Source organism: Solea solea, chromosome 6 (assembly GCF_958295425.1).
Source record: "Solea solea chromosome 6, fSolSol10.1, whole genome shotgun sequence".
Taxonomy (NCBI): Eukaryota; Metazoa; Chordata; class Actinopteri; order Pleuronectiformes; family Soleidae; genus Solea; species Solea solea.
Window position 1 is genome coordinate 20,486,442 of NC_081139.1, and position 24,689 is coordinate 20,511,130.

At 35.8% G+C, this 24,689-nt stretch overlaps 2 protein-coding genes across 2 annotated transcripts; both read right to left on the bottom strand.

The window, feature by feature from the left end:
• Positions 1-683: 683 nt before the first annotated feature.
• On the bottom strand, positions 684-3,433 carry arpc4 (actin related protein 2/3 complex, subunit 4). The gene is made up of 6 exons (XM_058632473.1): positions 3,300-3,433; positions 2,174-2,292; positions 1,981-2,092; positions 1,789-1,884; positions 1,227-1,397; positions 684-1,125 (listed from the first exon to the last, which is right to left on the bottom strand). Exons 1-6 carry the CDS (start codon positions 3,300-3,302, stop codon positions 1,120-1,122), a joined length of 507 nt encoding a protein of 168 aa, XP_058488456.1. The 5' UTR covers positions 3,303-3,433; the 3' UTR covers positions 684-1,119.
• A 10,773-nt stretch (positions 3,434-14,206) lies between these two features.
• Positions 14,207-24,317, bottom strand: LOC131461304 (ras-related protein rab7-like). The gene is made up of 6 exons (XM_058632467.1): positions 23,955-24,317; positions 17,908-17,970; positions 16,847-16,973; positions 16,448-16,666; positions 15,828-15,956; positions 14,207-15,646 (listed from the first exon to the last, which is right to left on the bottom strand). Exons 2-6 carry the CDS (start codon positions 17,958-17,960, stop codon positions 15,551-15,553), a joined length of 624 nt encoding a protein of 207 aa, XP_058488450.1. The 5' UTR covers positions 17,961-17,970; positions 23,955-24,317; the 3' UTR covers positions 14,207-15,550.
• Positions 24,318-24,689: the final 372 nt, after the last annotated feature.

Sequence of the window (24,689 nt, forward strand, 5' to 3'; positions counted from 1 at the left end):
TATATACAGCTGTGTGCCTTAAACAAACCATGTCTATTTCTATCTGTCACCACAGGTGGACCAATATTGAGCTGTAGACACATGTCAAAAATGATCATGGGAAATCAAAGCCACCAGAACCCTATGCCAAAACAAAGGGTCTGACTGCATGTGTGTCAGAGCCATGTTTCCTTTATTCGTTTAAAGTTTTACTTTGAGGCTGCAGGAGGTGAAGTCATCTGAACACTTTCCTAATGCACTGTCGCTCACGCTCTATTTTTATTGATTTTAAATGTGACACTTTCGGGGTTTCTGTCTTTTACGAGATACTGTGAAATCCAAGAAATCTTAATTAACAAGGACCTGTGCAGCTGATGAAGGACACTATCATTCAAACAAAGACCTGGATGGATTTGCAATTTGCAAAAATGAAGGTACTGTGCAAACTGTACATGCATATCTGTGTTACATTTGTGTGAACTGTATTATGTGTTATATTATGGTCTTTGGTCTTTTTTTCTGAGACCTCTGTACAATTTCTGTAATATTATAAATTTGATATTGTATATAACTGTACTGAAGATTTACGTCTAAATGCCTTGTTTGTTTTCAGTTGTTAAAATCTCAATAAACATGTGATGTTTGGGGAAGAAACAGAGCTGCTGCGTTTGCTTCATAAAACAACAACAGATACAAGTGAGAAATACAAAGATAATGTTTTTATTCATCTTCACTGCCAACATGTCTTTTTACTTTATTGATCCACCTTTAATAAAATCCACTCTGTAACTAAATAACAAGAAACATGGCTGATTGCCCTCATGTCATCAAAAATGAAATGTGCATACATAGGGGTGTATAAAAATTTTAATTATCTGAGAAACTTCCATGTTTTCCTGTGCTCATTAATACTGATGACAAATATCTCTTTAAGTTGTGAATTGTTATTATGTACAAATATCAATATTTTTGAGCACAGGGGTATTTTAATGTGAAAGGACAAAACCCCACTGGCCACTACATCGTACAGTATATTTTCTAACTTCGCTTGGCTGATGGTGTTTTGTCTCATCTCGTCTCTGTGAGCCGAGCGATCCAAAGTGACGGCGAAAGATTGCAAAAGGAACGTTTTCTGCTCTTTCAGAACTGCGAAAGACAAAAAGAAAAACAAGATTTTAGATGTGTTTAAAAAATACGAAGCCAATCTTAAACTTTACACATACAAGTTTAGAAATAGCACAACTTACATTTTTGAGGAACTCTTCAGCAACAATACGAGCCCGAGCGTTGACTGACAGTTTCATTTCACTGATCTCTTTGTCGATTTCCTCCATGAAATGAATGACAAAGTCCACCAGTTTGTGTTTGTACATTTGCTCTGTGTGGAAGTTGGTGATGAGAAAACTGATGTCATAGCCCTGCCAAAAAAGACAAAATAAAGATCCTGTCATCAAACGTGTGTGTGTGTTTCATCTCATACGATGTGACACATGTAAGCGTTATTTACATACAGTATATATTTACAGCATATTTATTGATTTAATTGACAAAACACTGCGCACAAAATATGTACTCCGAAACTATAGGGGGAGCTCCTTAGAGAAAGCATCCAAAGTTTAAAATCTAATAAGTCAAACACTGGAAAACACAAAAGTAACTTCCTCCCCTGAACCATCTGTGGGTCGTGACCCGTGACCCAGTCTCTGGGAAGGATTATATTCTGCTGGGGATAATTCCAATTAGTCACAGATCGTATATGTGTGAGAAAAGAGGAAATAAAACGCTGACTCATGTTCAGTGCCCTCTTACCTCCACGGGTTTCCTCCTGAGAATGAAGAAGTTCTCTGCTCTCATCATCATGAAACGCATGAACTTATGGCACAGAATCTTCTCGATCTCATCTGCCTGCAGCAGCAGATTGAAGTAGTTAGTTGCCATGGTTGCAGACAGGCTGTTAGTTTATAACATGCGATCATAATATCACTGTCATCACTGTCTGACCTGCTTGACGGCGATGCTGACTCTAACAGAGTTGATAGATCCCTCGATCAGAACCTTCTCCTTGTCATTGCGGCTGATGATCACAGGCTGGAGGAGCAGTTCTTTGCTACTCCTGTAAGTGGGAGGAAAATTCATTAAAGAAATCACATGAGGTTTTTATAACTCATGTGCTTCTATTGTTTGTCCAGCTCACCGCACTTCCACTTCTGGCTTGTTGTGTCTCTCCACCACTTGTGAGGAGAAATTCTCCAGACAGAGAGCGGCCTGCAGGGTGGCACGCACCGCATTGAGATAAGGTCGCAAGGTGGCAGTCTGAGAAAGAGAACATGAGAATTATTCCTCACAGAGACTCATGAAGGTGCAACCATGGCTGACAACCACAGCTCTTCATCTGTGTTGACTCTCATCCAAGAGCCAGCCACACAGGAAACTGCTCAACAGGTTACCAGTGAGCAACTTAAAAGTCTAGTTTGTAAGAATAAGTGACATTTAGTGCTGAGATTGCAGATTTTAAATAAAGTGGAAAGCTCCTCTTTTCCTCTCCTTCCTCTGCAGAGCAGTGTCAGGAAACTACGGTGGCCTTTGCATACCAGAAAGGACGCCGTTCTTGTTTGTTTGCATAGTGTGTGCTTTAAAATGCACAACACACACTTTGGCTGGTTTGTGTGTTCAGGCTGCTGTAGATGACAGCCTCTGAAAAAGCAAGGTTCTTGCTTACAGTACATATGAACAAGGGTTTTTCAAAGGCTACAAAAAACGGACTATTTATTTTATAATTATCCGTAGCAGCCCTTAGCGAGCTGTTGTTTAACAAAGTCAGTAAACTCCATTTGACAGCTGTGTCATGTATATTTAAGGAAGACACTTTCAGCGACATGACTGTACCAGATTAGATGAAACTAGCCTCAGACTCGAGTTTGCCGACTTGGACTAGATTACATCACATCATCTCACCACACACACAGGTCTGTCACCATCATCAAGTCAAGCAGCAGTCGACAGTGCAGGTGTTTTTCAATGTCAAAATTATTCCGGTTTAACTCAGCATCAAAACAAAGCAACGGCTCTGCCCCTTTTAAATCGGTTCACTGACACAGTAGAATTCTATATGATCTCGTTTGTTTTTCTCTTTTGCTCGGAAACCGACCAACCAGCGTTAGCATGTCGGCTAACAACCTGCTTAGCTAGTTTGACATGAAACCATTGTGGAGAAACGAGCTGCACCTCCGTCAACGGATGTAGAGTTAGTGCTAACGGCTTAACTCGACACGGTTTGATAAACGTGACTATTACATTCATATATATGCAGTTTATCTTACCATTTCTCTGTATGTGTGTGTGTCAGTAGAAGAGGCTAAAGGCGGAAGCAGCTACACTTGTCAGAAAACCGGAATTCCGCTCTGCTCTGCTTTGCCCCCGAGCACAGGCTGGGGCTGAGGCTGCGAGAAACACACCAAACACGACCATAAAAAAAACAGTTTTCATTGAATAGTTAAATATCTACAGCTTGTAATGTGTCTATTATTGAAGAGTTAACACTTAAAGCACTGTTTCGCCCATTTTTTTTTCATTTAGTCAAATGAAGAATACACTTAAAATCATAATGATGCTGCTGGGTTTGTTTAATTCACATTCTATGACAGAGTTGGACTAAATTTGACCAGGTTTTGACCAATGTATTTGTTTATTTCAGATATTTTACTCATAAAATGTGTTATAATTGACAGAAACACAGTGAAGAGCAGTATAGGGCTTTTATTTTCTTTGAAGGCAGTGCCTTTGGCTTCGAATATGTCGTCCAAAGTGTGACAAAAATGTCATAGTTTAGTATGTCGTCCAAAATGTGACCAAAATGTCAAAGTGTGTAGTATGTCGTCCAAAATTTTACCAAAATGTCATAGTTTAGTATGTTGTCCAAAATTCGTCCAAAATGTCATAGTTTAGTATGTCGTCCAAAATGTCATAGTTTAGTATGTCGTCCAAAATGTCATAGTTTTGAATGTCGTCCAAAATTTTACCAAAATGTCATAGTTTAGTATGTCGTCCAAAATTCGTCAAAAATTTCATAGTTTAGTATGTTGTCCAAAATGTGACAAAAATGTCATATTTTAGTGTGTCGTCCAAAATTTGACCAAAATGTCATAGTGTAGTATGTCGTCCAAAATGTGACCAAAATGTCATAGTTAAGTATGTTGTCCAAAATTTGACCAAAATGTCATTGTTTAGTATGTCGTCCAAAATGTGACCAAAAAGTCATAGTTTAGTATGTCGTCCAAAATTTGACCAAAATGTCATAGTTTAGTATGTCATCCAAAATGTGACCAAAAAGTCATAGTTTAGTATGTCGTCCGAAATTTGACCTAAATGTCATAGTTTAGTATGTCGTCCAAAATTTGACCAAAATGTCATAGTTTAGTATGTTGTCCAAAATTTGACAAAAATGTCATTGTTTAGTATGTCGTCCAAAATTTGACCAAAATGTCATAGTTAAGTATGTCGTCCAAAATGTGACCAAAATGTCATAGTTTAGTATGTCGTCCAAAATGTGACAAAAAAGTCATAGTTTAGTATGTTGTCCAAAATGTGACAAAAATGTCATAGTTTAGTATGTCGTCCAAAATTTGACCAACATGTCATAGTTTAGTATGTTGTCCAAAATGTGACAAAAATGTCATTGTTTAGTATGTCGTCCAAAATTTGACCAAAATGTCATAGTTTAGTATGTTGTCCAAAATTTGACCTAAATGTCATAGTTTAGTATGTCGTCCAAAATTTGACCAAAATGTCATAGTTTAGTATGTCGTCCAAAATTCGTCAAAAAAGTCATAGTTTAGTATGTCGTCCAAAATCTGACAAAAATGTCATAGTTTAGTAAGTCGTCCAAAATTTGACCATAATGTCATAGTGTAGTATGTCGTCCAAAATTGGACCAAAATGTCATAGTTTTTGTATGTTGTCCAAAATTTAACCAAAATGTCATAGTTTAGTATGTCGTCCGAAATTTGACCAAAAAGTCATAGTTGAGTATGTCGTCCAAAATTTGACAAAAATTTCATAGTTTAGTATGTTGTCCAAAATTTGACAAAAATTTCATAGTTTAGTATGTTGTCCAAAATGTGTCAAAAATGTCATAGTTTAGTATGTCGTCCAAAATTCGACCAAAATGTCATAGTTTAGTATGTTGTCCAAAATTCGTCAAAAATGTCATAGTTTAGTATGTTGTCCGAAATGTGTCAAAAATGTCATAGTTTTGAATGTCGTCCAAAATTTTACCAAAATGTCATAGTTTAGTATGTCGTCCAAAATTCGTCAAAATGTCATAGTTTAGTATGTTGTCCAAAATGTGACAAAAATGTCATATTTTAGTATGTCGTCCAAAATTTGACCAAAATGTCATAGTGTAGTATGTCGTCCAAAATGTGACCAAAATGTCATAGTTTAGTATGTTGTCCAAAATTTGACCAAAATGTCATTGTTTAGTATGTCGTCCAAAATGTGACCAAAAAGTCATAGTTTAGTATGTCGTCCAAAATTTGACCAAATTGTCATAGTTTAGTATGTCGTCCAAAATGTGACCAAAAAGTCATAGTTTAGTATGTCGTCCGAAATTTGACCTAAATGTCATAGTTTAGTATGTCGTCCAAAATTTGACCAAAATGTCATAGTTTAGTATGTCGTCCAAAATTTGACCAAAATGTCATAGTTTAGTATGTCGTCCAAAATTCGTCAAAAAAGTCATAGTTTAGTATGTCGTCCAAAATCTGACAAAAATGTCATAGTTTAGTAAGTCGTCCAAAATTTGACCATAATGTCATAGTGTAGTATGTCGTCCAAAATTTGACCAAAATGTCATAGTTTAGTATGTTGTCCAAAATTTGACCAAAATGTCATAGTTTTTGTATGTTGTCCAAAATTTGACCAAAATGTCATAGTTAAGTATGTCGTCCAAAATGTCATAGTTTAGTATGTGGTCCAAAATGTGACCAAAATGTCAGTGTGTAGTATGTCGTCCAAAATGTGACCAAAATGTCATAGTGTAGTATGTCGTCCAAAATTTGACCAAAATGTCATAGTTTAGTATGTTGTCCAAAATTTGACCAAAATGTCATAGTTTTTGTATGTTGTCCAAAATTTGACCAAAATGTCATAGTTAAGTATGTCGTCCAAAATGTCATAGTTTAGTATGTGGTCCAAAATGTGACCAAAATGTCAGTGTGTAGTATGTCGTCCAAAATTTGACCAAAATGTCATAGTTTAGTATGTTGTCCAAAATTTGACCAAAATGTCATTGTTTAGTATGTCGTCCAAAATGTGACAAAAAAGTCATAGTTTAGTATGTCGTCCAAAATGTGACAAAAAAGTCATAGTTTAGTATGTCGTCCAAAATGTGACCAAAATGTCAAAGTGTGTAGTATGTCGTCCAAAATTTGACCAAAATGTCAAAGTGTGTAGTATGTCGTCCAAAATTTGACCAAAATGTCATAGTTTAGTATGTTGTCCAAAATTTGACCAAAATGTCATAGTTTAGTATGTCGTCCAAAATGTGACCAAAATGTCATAGTGTAGTATGTCGTCCAAAATTTGACCAAAATGTCATAGTTTAGTATGTCGTCCGAAATTTGACCAAAATGTCATAGTTGAGTATGTCGTCCAAAATTTGACAAAAATTTCATAGTTTAGTATGTTGTCCAAAATTTGACAAAAATGTCATAGTTTAGTATGTCGTCCAAAATGTGACCAAAATGTCAAAGTGTGTAGTATGTCGTCCAAAATTTGACCAAAATGTCAAAGTGTGTAGTATGTCGTCCAAAATTTGACCAAAATGTCATAGTTTAGTATGTTGTCCAAAATTTGACCAAAATGTCATAGTTTAGTATGTCGTCCAAAATGTGACCAAAATGTCATAGTGTAGTATGTCGTCCAAAATTTGACCAAAATGTCATAGTTTAGTATGTCGTCCGAAATTTGACCAAAATGTCATAGTTGAGTATGTCGTCCAAAATTTGACAAAAATTTCATAGTTTAGTATGTTGCCCAAAATGTGTCAAAAATGTCATAGTTTAGTATGTCGTCCAAAATGTCATAGTTAAGTATGTCGTCCAAAATGTCATAGTTTAGTATGTCGTCCAAAATGTGACCAAAATGTCAAAGTGTGTAGTATGTCGTCCAAAATTTGACCAAAATGTCATAGTTTAGTATGTTGTCCAAAATTTGACCAAAATGTCATTGTTTAGTATGTTGTCCAAAATGTGACAAAAAAGTCATAGTTTAATATGTTGTCCAAAATGTGACAAAAATGTCATTGTTTAGTATGTCGTCCAAAATTTGACCAACATGTCATAGTTTAGTATGTCGTCCAAAATTTGACCAAAATGTCATAGTTGAGTATGTCGTCCAAAATTTGACAAAAATTTCATAGTTTAGTATGTCGTCCAAAATTTGACCAAAATGTCATAGTTTAGTATGTTGTCCAAAATTTGACCAAAATGTCATTGTTTAGTATGTCGTCCAAAATGTGACAAAAAAGTCATAGTTTAATATGTTGTCCAAAATGTGACAAAAATGTCACTGTTTAGTATGTCGTCCAAAATTTGACCAACATGTCATAGTTTAGTATGTTGTCCAAAATTTGACCAAAATGTCATAGTTGAGTATGTCGTCCAAAATTTGACAAAAATTTCATAGTTTAGTATGTTGCCCAAAATGTGTCAAAAATGTCATAGTTTAGTATGTCGTCCAAAATGTCATAGTTAAGTATGTCGTCCAAAATGTCATAGTTTAGTATGTCGTCCAAAATTTGACCAAAATGTCATAGTTGAGTATGTCGTCCAAAATTTGACAAAGATTTCATAGTTTAGTATGTTGCCCAAAATGTGTCAAAAATGTCATAGTTTAGTATGTCGTCCAAAATGTCATAGTTAAGTATGTCGTCCAAAATGTCATAGTTTAGTATGTCGTCCAAAATTTGACCAAAATGTCATAGTTTAGTATGTTGTCCAAAATTTGACCAAAATGTCATTGTTTAGTATGTCGTCCAAAATGTGACAAAAAAGTCATAGTTTAATATGTTGTCCAAAATGTGACAAAAATGTCACTGTTTAGTATGTCGTCCAAAATTTGACCAACATGTCATAGTTTAGTATGTTGTCCAAAATGTGACAAAAATGTCATTGTTTAGTATGTCGTCCAAAATTTGACCAACATGTCATAGTTTAGTATGTTGTCCAAAACGTGACAAAAATGTCATTGTTTAGTATGTCGTCCAAAATTTGACCAAAATGTCATAGTTTAGTATGTTGTCCAAAATTTGACCAAAATGTCATAGTTTAGTATGTCGTCCAAAATGTGACAAAAAAGTCATAGTTTAGTATGTTGTCCAAAATGTGACAAAAATGTCATAGTTTAGTATGTCGTCCAAAATGTCATAGTTAAGTATGTCGTCCAAAATGTGACCAAAATGTCAAAGTGTGTAGTATGTCGTCCAAAATTTGACCAAAATGTCATAGTTTAGTATGTTGTCCAAAATTTGACAAAAATGTCATTGTTTAGTATGTCGTCCAAAATTTGACCAAAATGTCATAGTTAAGTATGTCGTCCAAAATTTGACCAAAATGTCATAGTTTAGTATGTCGTCCAAAATGTGACAAAAAAGTCATAGTTTAGTATGTTGTCCAAAATGTGACAAAAATGTCATTGTTTAGTATGTCGTCCAAAATTTGACCAACATGTCATAGTTTAGTATGTTGTCCAAAATGTGACAAAAATGTCATTGTTTAGTATGTCGTCCAAAATTTGACCAAAATGTCATAGTTTAGTATGTTGTCCAAAATTTGACCAAAATGTCATAGTTTAGTATGTCGTCCAAAATGTGACAAAAAAGTCATAGTTTAGTATGTTGTCCAAAATGTGACAAAAATGTCATAGTTTAGTATGTCGTCCAAAATGTCATAGTTAAGTATGTCGTCCAAAATGTCATAGTTTAGTATGTCGTCCAAAATGTGACCAAAATGTCATAGTGTAGTATGTCGTCCAAAATTTGACCAAAATGTCATAGTTTAGTATGTTGTCCAAAATTTGACAAAAATGTCATTGTTTAGTATGTCGTCCAAAATTTGACCAAAATGTCATAGTTAAGTATGTCGTCCAAAATTTGACCAAAATGTCATAGTTTAGTATGTCGTCCAAAATGTGACAAAAAAGTCATAGTTTAGTATGTTGTCCAAAATGTGACAAAAATGTCATTGTTTAGTATGTCGTCCAAAATTTGACCAACATGTCATAGTTTAGTATGTTGTCCAAAATGTGACAAAAATGTCATTGTTTAGTATGTCGTCCAAAATTTGACCAAAATGTCATAGTTTAGTATGTTGTCCAAAATTTGACCAAAATGTCATAGTTTAGTATGTCGTCCAAAATGTGACAAAAAAGTCATAGTTTAGTATGTTGTCCAAAATGTGACAAAAATGTCATAGTTTAGTATGTCGTCCAAAATGTCATAGTTAAGTATGTCGTCCAAAATGTCATAGTTAAGTATGTCGTCCAAAATGTCATAGTTTAGTATGTCGTCCAAAATTTGACCAAAATGTCATAGTTTAGTATGTTGTCCAAAATTTGACAAAAATGTCATTGTTTAGTATGTCGTCCAAAATTTGACCAAAATGTCATAGTTAAGTATGTCGTCCAAAATTTGACCAAAATGTCATAGTTTAGTATGTCGTCCAAAATGTGACAAAAAAGTCATAGTTTAGTATGTTGTCCAAAATGTGACAAAAATGTCATAGTTTAGTATGTCGTCCAAAATTTGACCAACATGTCATAGTTTAGTATGTTGTCCAAAATGTGACAAAAAAGTCATAGTTTAGTATGTTGTCCAAAATGTGACAAAAATGTCATAGTTTAGTATGTCGTCCAAAATTTGACCAACATGTCATAGTTTAGTATGTTGTCCAAAATGTGACAAAAATGTCATTGTTTAGTATGTCGTCCAAAATTTGACCAAAATGTCATAGTTTAGTATGTTGTCCAAAATTTGACCAAAATGTCATTGTTTAGTATGTCGTCCAAAATTTGACCAAAATGTCCTAGTTTAGTATGTGGTCCAAAATGTGTCAAAAATGTCATAGTTTAGTATGTCGTCCAAAATGTCATAGTTAAGTATGTCGTCCAAAATGTCATAGTTTAGTATGTCGTCCAAAATGTGACCAAAATGTCAAAGTGTGTAGTATGTCGTCCAAAATATGACCAAAATGTCATAGTTTAGTATGTTGTCCAAAATTTGACCAAAATGTCATTGTTTAGTATGTCGTCCAAAATGTGACAAAAAAGTCATAGTTTAGTATGTCGTCCAAAATGTGACAAAAATGTCATAGTTTAGTATGTCGTCCAAAATTTGACCAACATGTCATAGTTTAGTATGTTGTCCAAAATGTGACAAAAATGTCATTGTTTAGTATGTCGTCCAAAATTTGACCAAAATGTCATAGTTTAGTATGTTGTCCAAAATTTGACCAAAATGTCATTGTTTAGTATGTCGTCCAAAATTTGACCAAAATGTCATAGTTTAGTATGTTGTCCAAAATTTGACCTAAATGTCATAGTTTAGTATGTCGTCCAAAATGTGTCAAAAATGTCATAGTTTAGTATGTCGTCCAAAATGTCATAGTTAAGTATGTCGTCCAAAATGTCATAGTTTAGTATGTCGTCCAAAATGTGACCAAAATGTCAAAGTGTGTAGTATGTCGTCCAAAATATGACCAAAATGTCATAGTTTAGTATGTTGTCCAAAATTTGACCAAAATGTCATTGTTTAGTATGTCGTCCAAAATGTGACAAAAAAGTCATAGTTTAGTATGTCGTCCAAAATGTGACAAAAATGTCATAGTTTAGTATGTCGTCCAAAATTTGACAAAAATGTCATAGTTTAGTATGTCGTCCAAAATGTGACCAAAATGTCAAAGTGTGTAGTATGTCGTCCAAAATTTGACAAAAATGTCATTGTTTAGTATGTCGTCCAAAATTTGACCAAAATGTCATAGTTTAGTATGTTGTCCAAAATTTGACCAAAATGTCATTGTTTAGTATGTCGTCCAAAATTTGACCAAAATGTCATAGTTTAGTATGTTGTCCAAAATTTGACCTAAATGTCATAGTTTAGTATGTCGTCCAAAATTTGACAAAAAAGTCATAGTTTAGTATGTTGTCCAAAATTTGACAAAAATGTCATAGTTTAGTATGTCGTCCAAAATGTGACCAAAATGTCAAAGTGTGTAGTATGTCGTCCAAAATTTGACCAAAATGTCATAGTTTAGTATGTTGTCCAAAATGTGACCAAAATGTCATAGTTTTGTATGTCGTCCAAAATGTGACAAAAATGTCATAGTTTAGTATGTCCTCCAAAATGTGACCAAAATGTCATAGTTTAGTATGTCGTCCAAAATGTGACCAAAATGTCATAGTTTAGTATGTTGTCCAAAATTTGACAAAAATGTCATAGTTTTGTATGTCGTCCAAAATGTGACCAAAATGTCATAGTTTAGTATGTCGTCCAAAATTTGACCTAAATGTCATAGTTTAGTATGTCGTCCAAAATTTGACAAAAAAGTCATAGTTTAGTATGTTGTCCAAAATTTGACAAAAAAGTCATAGTTTAGTATGTCGTCCAAAATTTGACCTAAATGTCATAGTTTAGTATGTCGTCCAAAATTTGCCCAAAATGTCATAGTTTAGTATGTCGTCCAAAATTTGCCCAAAATGTCATAGTTTAGTATGTCGTCCAAAATTTGACCTAAATGTCATAGTTTAGTATGTCGTCCAAAATTTGACAAAAAAGTCATAGTTTAGTATGTCGTCCAAAATTTGACCTAAATGTCATAGTTTAGTATGTCGTCCAAAATTTGACAAAAAAGTCATAGTTTAGTATGTCGTCCAAAATTTGACAAAAAAGTCATAGTTTAGTATGTCGTCCAAAATGTGACCAAAATGTCATAGTTTAGTATGTCGTCCAAAATGTGACCAAAATGTCATAGCTTAGTATGTCGTCCAAAATGTGACCAAAATGTCATAGTTTAGTATGTCGTCCAAAATGTGACCAAAATGTCATAGTTTAGTATGTCGTCCAAAATTTGACAAAAAAGTCATAGTTTAGTATGTAGCCAAAATGTGACCAAAATGTCATAGTTTAGTATGTCGTCCAAAATGTGACCAAAATGTCATTGTTTAGTATGTCGTCCAAAATGTCACAAAAATGTCATAGTTTTCGAGTAACCATGGGGACAAAAAGGGCTTGCAAGCAGCAGGCACTGATAAATAATATTTTTTTATAATTATATAAAATAATAAAAAAAATTCTCGCCTTAAAGTAATACAGGGCAACATTTTAGGTTTTTGCCTCTCAAGCACCCACTACAGTTGCCGGGTGTAATTGCACTGTTGTAAATATCAGTCAGACACCATGACACACCTCCTCCTCCACTACTCTTTACATCAGCGAGGTATTTTTCATGTTTTTTTCAGGAATATTACTTCTCTCACATAGTTGTAGTCATTTTGTCACTAACATCAAGTCAGGATGCATAAATAAATAAATAAATCAAGTGAGAGTCGCTCCCGATCTTCACATCTTAGGCTGATGTTCTCATGCTCTTTTTAAATTTCCAATGCATGACAACAAATTTGACAATAGCAACATGTTTGCAGGCTCTCCCATACTCCAGAAAACAGGAAACTCCTGGTTCTCTCCCATCAGATCTAAGCATCCCTTCGTTAACTCCCTTTTGGATTCTAATTATTATCATTATCATATACTGTATGTGTATGTGATGGCCTCCAACTCAACTCCTTTGGTCCTGCCAGAATGATGGATTCCTGATTGCATTTTCGTCATACTGCCCGTCTTCCCAGCGTTATAACACGACGTACAAAAATAAGAATTATCTGTGTGATTCTTTCCAGGGCAGACACTATACCTATATCAGTGTCAGTGTGTGATTTATAAAACAAAAACTGTGATAGTCAAAACAAGAACATATATCAATCTCCAGACAAAATAGTACTCTATCTTCATATATATGTTAACAGTCAGATTTTTAAATGTTTTTTTTTTTCGTATAAATAGTGATGTACATAATTTGACTTCCTCTGTGCAGCTGTTCCACAGATCCACACTCTTAACTGATATACAGTCTTCCTGAGCGGACAGTGAGTCTCTCTGGTTGTGAAAAGATTTTGTATTGTATTTGGCAGGAGATCAGTTTTTATTTTATAATATAAAATATACTATTACTATTACTACTATATACTATTCATGGAATAATCCATGAATAGTGCACAGGTCCACTAAGTCATACAATTCGAATGTCTTGTCGGTTCAGGAATAATGAGTTACTTGGTTCATTGTCAGATGAGTGTGGAGCTTGTGTTCAATTCTAGTTTGTAGTTTATTCAAAGTGAATAACTTACAGTGTAACAGTGGTTAGAATCTTTCATTCCATTTTTTCTTCTTCATGGTTGTATCACAGGATTAGTCTTCACCTCTCAGCACAAGCTATTGTTGTGCCAGCCTTTGTTAACTTTTATTTATACTTTCCCAGAAAACACAGTAAGCTAATACAGTAAATAGAGGATTTATGTACATGTTCTTATAGTTAAGATATATTTATATTTATTTTCAATTCACCATTTCATGAGGTGCCATTTGTAAATTGGCTCAAGCTGAAAAGAACATCAACATTTTGCCATTTAGCTTCAAACAATGTTTTAAACAGTGTTTACCACAGGGACGACAATATTTTTTATCTTAGAAATACAGTATATTAGTTATGTATATTAGTATGTTATATCTACATATTACACCTAACTGTTATGTTAAAGTGTGTAGAGATAATGTAGCCTATGTCAGGTACATGGGGGATTATTTTAATCTTTATGGTAAATAACCCATCTGCTGTTTAGCTGGTGCATCAATTATTGGACACCATGAAGGTTTATGGAGGTCCCCAGACTTCACCAGAAGTGCTGATGACTTCGTGACTTCAGATCAAATAAAATAAAGAAAACCCTGTAATCATTTACCACATATTTTCAGGCTATATCATTGCAGCTCATCCACACATCACAACACATTCGGATTTGAAATCAGAGTAACATCCAGAAAAATGTCTCTTTAGCAAATGGGCAAAAAACAGAAATCAACCAAATGAAACAGAAATTGAGACAGTCACACCACTCATGTATTCAAGAGTTTTATTTGACATCCCAATTTAGTTTGATAACATCATTGGCCATCGCAGTGATTTTCGTCTATAAGGAGGCGTAATACCAGGGCAAAAAGTTGGATGTTTAAATGCAAAGAGAGAACATTGATTTCCGTTCAATCAATCAATCAGCGTTTTACCTTTATTGTCTATACACCGTAATACACTATTAAAAATATTAAGTACTTAGCCAACCTGAGCTACAAGCAGATAGAGGGAACAGCAATAATAAAGACATGACAGAAGGCAGACAGATGTACAGTATGTTGTGTTGATGACACATACTATAGTTCCATAGCATTGAAAGATGTATGATGAAAGACGCAACACATATAGCATTAATAGTAGCGGTACAAGTAATGTTACATAAAGGCAAATATTAATATATTAAGAATTAATCCATGTTTTATACCATGACTGCATCATCAGCTTCTACTTTATGTCCTTTTAGGAACTTTTCATCTGCATTGTGAGGCAGTTAACACACAACCTTGAAGGGAAAAGGCAATACAGTCACCAAACTGACAGATTCTGAGGTTATATTTCACATGGAAAAAGAAGCAAGGGCGTTTTTTTTTTTTTATTTGAAGGTCACCTCAAGATGTAGTAGCAGACATTGCCCAAAGTCAGTCATCCCGCTGTAACACAAAAAAATAAAAAGAGGCAAAAATGTAGAAAAGAAATAGAAAAAAGGATTGGCTTAAGAAACAACAACCAATTGAGAAGAAGAAAATATATATACATAAACACAAATAAAGAGAGAGTTCAACTGGATTAGTTCTTGAGAGAAAGGCAACGGAAAACAACAGAAAAGTGAACGCGAGAATATTCGTGGAATGCTGACATTAGCCAACATCGCCTCACATTACAGAGCATCAGCCAGTCCAGTCCATCCACAGATCCAAATTGCACTCTTTGAACATGGCTCCATCTCAGTGTCCCCACAGTGCGACAATCAGAGCCACAGTCAGACCACTTTGGTGGGCAGGACCGGAGATAACTCGCCATCAAGTCAAGGACCGTGTGATCAGAAAGGGTGTCATTCTTTTATTGTGTGATCTTTGGGCATTAGATCTGTTAACGTGTGTTTTTTGTTTTTTTTACAATAGTACGCTAGGGTATTAATTTGTGTATTAAGTGCAGGTGGGCTACATCCATGTGCAGCGTAATTTGTGAAGGGTTGTGTTGATGGAATGAACAGTGGTGTGATGGAGGAAGACCAGTAGGGAAGTCCATTCCCTTGGAGAGAAGGTGCAGGTGATGTAACCGGTGACAGGGTTGTTCAGAGAGCCAAGACAGAAGATGGTCCAAGTTGTCCTTCAGCAGCTGCAGCTTTCTGCTGAAGCTTTAGCTCTGTCGTTCCTATCCAGTTTTATGGGCTCTGGGAATTCATTATACAACTCCACCTCTGTCTCCTGCCAGAAGTAAAGGTAGATTAAAACAATCAGTGGAGGATAAAGCAGTAAAAGATGAGTGAGTGAGTCGAGTTAAAACATATTTGACCCAAGTCAAAGATCACCGTTATATAAAACTCTAATTATGCATGGAAAGAGTACACATCTGTTTCACTTTTCATTTCAAGCAGCCCTGACTCACCTGTTTGAGGGCGTTACGTGCAATTGTCTGGAATGCCTGTTCTACATTTATGGCTTCTTTGGCACTGGTCTCAAAGTAGGGGATGTTGTTTTTACTCTGACACCAAGCCTGAGCCCGTTTGGTGGTTACCTGCGAGTAGGAAGAGGAAGCAACAGGTTAATAATAATTGTTACAGACTGAATTGTTAATTAAAAATACATCAACAGCTGAATATGATTAGTCAGGGTTTGATCCTGGCTCTGTTAGTTTACATGTCCATGTGTCCCTGGGCAGGACACTTAACCTTAAGTTGCTCCTGGTGGCTGTGACAGCAGCATGTGTACCGGTAATAAAAAACATTTACCAAGAACCATTATAGGTCATAAACAACAGTGTATAGCTATTAAATAAGTGATGTAAAAGAGAACGAAACACATCAGATGCAGAGTAGGACAAACAATATTTAGTCAGAAGGTTAAAAAAGTTAAGTTATTCTCTGTACAGCTGTTTGACTCAATGAGCACTTGTACACATCTCAAATATGTATACACACAAATAAATGGGCTTTGTGTCAAGGAGATCTGACATTTAGATAGTGTACAAAGGAAGATGATTCATTATTTAAAACTACTTATACCAACCTGTCTATTCTCCAAATCAATCTTGTTGCCTAGCACCACAAACGGAAAGTTCTCAGGATCTCGGGGGCTGGCCTGGATCAGGAACTCATCTCTCCAGCTGTCCAGGGTCTTGAATGTATTGGGCGCAGTCACATCAAACACCAGCACACAGCAGTCTGCTCCTCGGTAGAACGCAACGCCCAAGGACTGGAACCTCTCCTGTCCGGCTGTGTCCCATATCTAGACATTCAAATCGAGACTTTAGTTTAGTGAATGGACACAGGAGAGCAAAGATGATAAAGTCATGAACTGTGGCACTCTAATCAGTGTCTAGAAATACAGGACATTCTACTCTGATTTAAATGTTCATTCTTTCTCTTAACATGTAGCCCTTCCAGGTGTAAGTGTGCCTCACCACACCTGCATTGTAACGAGCCGGTCGTCCACCATCACCTCCTTGGTCAGGAAATCAGCGCCTATTGTTGCTTTGTACTGGTTGCTAAACTTCTTGTTCACGTACTGGTTCATTAAGGACGTCTTTCCGACACTGAGCAGACACAAAACAGACAAGAGGTTAACTGATAATAGGAGCAAAAAAAAAAGGGACATTGAAAGAGTCACAGAGCAAACAAAAAGCTGACTTTAACTGATATATTTACAGGCCTTTGCACACCAAGCACATGTGTATTTATTCACGTGTTAGTAATCATTTTCATATCTGTATTCAGTCAATGTAAGCTTTCACATAAGCAACAGAATTTCACTGAGCAATACTGTAGCTTTGATTTTTTTTGGGGGGTGGGACTAAGCTGTTTTGTATTGAAAGTTCTGCTTTCAATGGGTGCACATCTTACCAATTACAATGTGCAGTTGACAATGTGACAAAAACATTTAAAATGGGCAGAGCTTGGACTATTTTTAAAACAAACCAAGCCTCAAATCTTGTGAGGGATATAAAGCTCCTGAGCCAAGGTAAGATAATCATCAGCTAATCATCACTAGAGCCTGACTCCACCCATTTATTCCCATGATGTGTTTTCTTATTGGGTACTGAAAATGTATTTGGTTAATTGCATCACGCTTACTCCCTGTGTGTGTGTGTGTGTGTGTGTGTGTGTGTGTGTGTGTTTTCTCTGGGTTCTCCGGTTTCCTCCCACAGTCGAAAATCATGGGAGTAAAGAGGGTGTGTTCAAAGTCACTTTTATTCTGTCCACTCTTTATTTCCAAAGGAGTTGATCATGACAAAAAGGGCTTTTTGGGTACATAGAAACATAGATGCTGAACTGTGAGGCTGCATTAGTCAAGAGCTGAGGACTCACTCTGCCTAGAGACAGCACAGTCATAACTCCTGACAACAAGGAAGTAAACATTTAAAAATATTTGATTCCCTGGCAAAAATAATAGCTTGGCATGTCAGAACTATTTTTGAAGATAAAGATAATCCGCTGTTTTTTACATGCCAGGGTTACAAAATGACTCACCCAGAATCTCCCAGGATGATGACTTTCAAAAGCACTTTCTTCCTGGATGTCATTTTTCCAAAGCTGCAGAAAGACAAAAACAACTTAAATTAAACATTTTAAATCACAATCTGTTCACTCAAAAACACAAATATAAAAACACAAATACTGTATGCCTGGGCAAAGACAGCCATTGGAAAACAGTACACACATTTGCATGTAGAGTTTCATGGCCATGGACCAATCGTAATTGGATACCATTTATTCCAGTCATGTGCTTTCTGAGCTGCTGGGCAAATCACGAGACATCATTCTTACTCTGAAGTAACCAAGTACATAAGGACAGACTCCTCCAAACAAAGTGACGCATCTGACATTTTCTGCTGACATCACAGTGACAGCACACTCCACCATCACATGTTGCTCTCAGTGAACAAAATGTCAGAGAATAAAAAAACAAAACAGTTACAACACCATTCAAAACATGTTTGGGGTAGCAAGAATATTTAAATAACCCTCTGTAATAGTGTATGTGTCTTTACATGTGCATATATTTGTATAACATGTCATTTCTGAAACTGCACCTCAAATTCAGATATCACAAACATAAATTTGCAGTAATAAGGGACAAATGTATTTGACACATTTATGTGCCGGTCGACTGATATGGGTAATTCTATGGTGAAGCAGGTTTTTAAGAAATCAGGGCACCCCATGGCCAATAACTATATAAAGAGTATTTTTTGCCCATATATTTAGCCAATTCTCTTTTTTCCCTCCATATGATAAAATATAACTGTTTAATGATAACAACTAACCCAAGGAAATGATTGACTTCAGTAACCAGTTATTGAAAAATTGATGCAAGGCAATTATATAAAAATAAAGTATAATTTAGATATTACATTGAAATTGGGTCATCAAAAAAAACCTAAAAAAAATGTTTTTGTGACTTAGCAAATGTTATCAAGAACAAAAAAACAGAATTTGTAATAAGTGGCCAATCAATAAATATTATCAGCCAATGCCTAACCCTTTACCCATAATAAACCTGAAGTTCTGAAAATACAGCTTGGCAACGCTTTCCAACAAAGGTTTGTTGTTTGACAATGCAATTTCAGAAATGTGCAGCAGGAGAATCATTTACTAGATGAGGCCAATCGCTGTGATCTTGGCAATGCTGACATAAATTTCATGTATTTCAAGTACAACTTTTTGTTGCTACATTTAACTGTGGGACAAAAATGTAGTTTCATGTTCAAGTCCTGAGAAACTATCTGTAAAACAGATCCACACACAAACCAACTGAACAGATAAAAATAAGCCTTGATTACATAAGAAGCTGCTTTATCTTTTGTCACACATTTCTTTCACTTGTACAAAGGATCACTGGAACACAGTGCAATTGTAAAGTAAATCGTTTACAGTAGGTGTGCAATGTGCATAGTGACAGTAACAATGGCTACAGCAGCAACTTTCTAGTTAATAAGGTGCAGTGTTTCCTCGCAGCAATGGCAGTAATCTGAAATACAATGAACACTACAAATACTAAATACTGCAACAAAGAATATTTTTTAATACTGTTTTCATCTTAAGTGATAGATTGCTGTCAGTATAGCAGTGGTTCTATATTATTTTCTGTCATGCCCCCCCCAGAGGACATAAATGCTTTCACGCCCCCTCCCCGAATTGAAATACTATTGAGAACCTGATCATTTTTATTTATTTATCTGTATAAACCACTGTATAAGTTGTCCTGCCCTGTCTCTCACGCCCCCCAACACCTCACCGCACCCCCTCAGGGGGCCCCGCCCCACTATTTGAGAAGTACTGCAATATAGTAAGCTTTAAAAATGCCTAAATCTTACATAAAAAAGTATTACTAAAAAAGTAAGTAATATGTATAATAAAGATGAACAGAAGTAGAATCAGTACATTTGAGCAGTTTTTGCTGATAAAATAACATGAACAGCTACATTAAATAGAAAATATTAATCAGAATCAGTTCAATTGCCAAATATGCATGAACATATAAGATTGAAAGAAGCCTTAGAATCAATAATGATGAGAAAATGAGTAAATTAACAAAAGACGTTAGTGTACACACATCACCGAAGCAGAAACAATCTTCTTCTTTTTGCTTGTACCTCTAGGGGACACCCCAGTGGATTAACTGTCCATATACTTGATTTGGCAGAGATTTTTACACCAGATGCCCTTACTGACACAACCCTCCCATTTATCCGGGCCTGGGACCAGCACTAAGAATATAAACAGTGACTAAATGTGGTTCCCGTGTGGTTGAGGTCACAGCAAAGGACTGCATGTGAAATCAAATCTTGCCCTTTGCCCTATGGGACGTCAGCTCTACTAACAATTAAAAACTGGCTTGGTGCAGTTGTGCCATGTGCTGTATAGACATTTTTCTGAACGACTGCCATATTGCGTGCACTAAATCTGTAACTTATTTGGAGGAAATTAACACTTCCATCTGCTTTTGTTGAATCATACAAACCAGTTTCACAACATCTTAACAGAAAATGTGACCACTTCCTATCAGCTTACCATGAAAGTTAGGGTTTTCCCTGTCACGATAACTCTCTGGCAAAGCACCAAAGCATTCAAGTGCAGCATGTAAGCCGAGTCAAAACAATAAAACTACAGGAGTTTCTGAGGGCAACTAACATATTCAGTCAGCTGTTACCTGCGTCCACTGGAAAAGTGAGCCATGTTCTGACATCCAATCAACATTTTAGGTGGTTAAAAGAGGATAATACAAGGGCAGCAGGGTTTATAGATGTAGCACTCACTCAGATTCATTAGAAAATCATTCTGTATGGACATTTGGTTGAGCTTTTCTCCTCAACAATGAACATACTATCAAAGGAAACTATCAGAAATGTGTTTTAAACTAAATGTCTCTACATTCTGGAAAAAGTTTGAACAGTTTCAATAAGAAGTTATAGGTCAAAAAAGGTATAAAAATAAAAAGAGTAATAATAAAGAGAGTGTAGAAATACATTACTGGGATTTCTGCTTGCTCGGTAATTATTGTAATGTTGATGGTCCAAAATGATGCACATTTTCACAAAAACCCAGAAAAAAAACTTCATAAACAAAGCACAAAAGACATTTCAACCCTTTAGCCCAACCCAAACAGGTTTTTAGAGTCATGCAAGCACATAAACAAAACTTGAAAAAAAAAAACAAAAAAAACATACCACTTGCTACCTGCTACCCTGACTCATGATGAAACCTAAAAATAAATCTAAATCCTAAAAGCTAAGTACATGAAACAAAAACACTTCAGCTCCCATCAGGAGCTGGAAAGTACACTTGCATAGTTTCTGAATGGAATGAGAACAGCACTCCAGTGACGACCATACTGTGAACACAGACATGCTGACAGAGGCATGAACAACAGCGTTGTCTCGGCTCAGACTGGTCACATGATTACAGAACAAATTCATCTCAGCTCAACCGCAGAATGCAAGACATTGATTAATAAATGCAGATTATGGTCTGAAATCAAGTGGACATTGCTCACCAAATTAAACCAAAATTAAGTATAATTTAGTATAGTTTTAGGACCAGTTACTTATAGCTCACATCATTACATTTTATGGCATAATAAAATATGCAGAAAGACAGATAAACAGTTTCACACAAATACATGTGTACGTAAATGTTTTTGCTCTTATGAAATGTATAATTTATCAATCCCCACATATAAACTTCCCATCTTCTCAAAGATTTAACATATCTCATTTGCATACTACCACTAACCTGGCAAACTAAAATGTATTTATTTAGAATGGCCTCATAGTGCTGTGACACTTTCCTTCTGCTCCTAATGTATATTTTATCTTCTTATTTTATTCCTGCTATCATAAGTATTATTTTTTTATGTAGAGTACGGCACTTTGGGGTCCTTGTGTGTGTTATAAAGGGTTATAAACATACATTGACTAATTGATGTCTCAGTATGTGTTTGGTGCATATTTGTTTTGGCTTAAATGTGACATTAATTAAAATTATACCATCTCCTTAATACTTTTTGCTCACAATAGTCTTAATATGCTGTCGTAATTCACAGCAGCATAAAATTGTATGACTTAAGTTAATCAGCAAGACCTTGTCTGTGAACATTGAGTGAGAAAATGAACAGAGGCTGAGGGGTCAAAAATCTGACTTCTGCGTTAAATTGTGTTACCATGCAGGTCACATTAACAGTCACTATTAGTCAAACTAGGGGGAAAAAGACATTTGACTTGAATTGAATTTAACACTTAACAGCATAATTCAAAAGACTGTCACATGGTCTCCTGTCACCATCCCAGTGTTGGTAACATGACATGCATCGTGTGATGCTCAGAAGTGTGACTAAAGATCAAATGTTCTTATCTAAGTTTAACTAATAATTAATGTTAATGAACACTGCTGAATTCCTATTTCTTGTTTCATAGACTTTTAGGATTTTTTATGGCAACAAAACAATAAAAACAATTTAATCAAATACGGTTTTAGAATAATAATCAAGACAGCATTCACAGTACAAGCTAATCGAACTGTTCGAGTAATTTTGTTAAGTTCACTTTTAAAAGATTAAAACATTTGTTGTACCATTTTCTTTTCTGCCCATAAATCACTTCCTCACTGTCTGCCTGTTTTCTGGTAATGTAGGTTATGGCCCAAGGAAAACTTAAGATTTTGGTGGTGATCCAGGTATGGATCCTGATTGTGATGTTTTGTTTTTTTCAATACAAAGGGTTATGTATTGACACTGGGAAACTGGGTGGATTTGGCAGAAGTTTGTGCTCTGAGAGTGCTTTCTCTTGTTAACTGTGTGCAAAGAGGCATTTTAACCACGTCAGCAGGAAGGGAACTTGTACTTTCCACAAACCTAGAGCTGTTCCAAACTACCAGATAGGTACCTGAAAGCCAATTGTGCAAGAGTAAAGCAAACTGAGAGGACAGCAGGAATAGTTGTGAGCAACTACAATTAATCGCGACAAACAAAAAAGGGATTGAAAACAGGTATCAAAAGCCAAAGAGGTAAAAAGGAAAAACAAAGCTGAGATGGCTGACAAGGCAACATTTGTATTTGAACAAGAAAAAGTGAAGACTTTTTGGAGTTTATATGGCAAGCAAGCTTGTTGGTACAAGTAATAGGCGTTGTAGCCATGTCACATTTGTATAAGCAGGTGTGAGTCACTCACAACTGAAACAAAAACCATTTCACACTGAAAAACACTGGAGTCTCATCTGCCTGGCAACAATATGACAGATATACAACACTGCCACAACCAATGTACATTACTCAAAACCCACCTTTGCATGCATCATGATAGAAAGACCGTACAACAATAAATACATTGTAGTAATTTCTATTATCAAGACAATCATTAATGGAGAAAATCAAAAGAGTAACTTTAAAATGGGACAAGTTTGCCAACATGGGGTTTGACTGACTTATTTTAAAGAGGGGAAATCAGCATTTTCCCAATAATTCCAGTATCTGTATTTGTATATGTATCCTTAATGACATAATTTGCAACACCACAGCATTTTGTAATGTCTCATTACAGCATTTTGTAATTTTGTCTTCCGGCTTTATATGTATACACATACAGTATTGACAGAAGGATCTACCCGTTGTATCCAAACTAAAAACTCTAAAATAATGAATCCTTCTAACAATTGCCGCAATAACATCGTGAATCGCAATTTATTTTGGTGGAGCCAATTGTGACAGAAAATGCTCACATCGTCCCATGATAAAGGCCAAGTACAAACACAAGCAATTCAATAATTACATATTCGCATTCTCGCTAAGAGGCATCTTTCACTGCAGCTCAGTTCGACCGACACCGTCTCCTTCGTGAATGGAGTGGACCCAGAGGAGCCACAGGCCGGCCTTGTTTTTGCCAACCAGCTTCTCGAAAAACACAGCACCACCATTAACATTAGCTGTAGCAGCATTAGCATTCAGGGGAAACCGAGCGCACCGTGAGAAAGTACATGCAACGCTCTCATACTCACAGACTGTTGTCGTGTAAAAAACTTACTCTCAGTTTGTTCCTCAGCGAAACAGGGACTTGTTGACGGCACCGGGACCAACCTGCCGGGCTGACTTTTGCCGTTAATGTTGAGGACAGCGAGCGTCACAAGCTAACTAGGCGTTACGTTAGTTAGTTAGCTGGCTGGCTAGCTGGTAGTCCACTCGTCAGCTAGCTTCAATCTTTCAATGTCTCGTTTCAAAATCCAATAAAATGGGTTGCCTTTAACGCGAACTCCCCCCAAAAACAGCCTCGTAAACTGGAGGACTAAGAACGGGCGGTGTATAAATTTGGCACTTTGTTTGAAGGCTTGCCTGCCTGACTACCTGCTTCCCAGCTTCTCTCTTCCCCTTTCACTTCCTTCTCCAAAACAACGCCTGCGTCATACGTCACACGCAGCAAATTAAGAATTCCAGCCCACCCTTCGCACCTTGGTCTTTATCATACACTGAATGTCTTTCTGGGTGAATATTTATAATATATTTGGTTACTATTCGGTTGAACATCCTGCCTGACAATGTGCTTTATTAGCACCTTTAAAAAAGACTTTAAAAAGTACATTTACGGCACTAATGGTTCTGCATTAGATTATTCATGAGTCATTGATGTTCCTGCCATTTTCAGTTTTAAATGCTTTTGTGTTTTCATATCTTAGGTAAAACAGGACATGTTGCCCTTGATGTTACTATAAAACAATGGTGTTGTACAGTCTTAGCTGCAGTTTTGTTTGTGTACAGTCTGTTA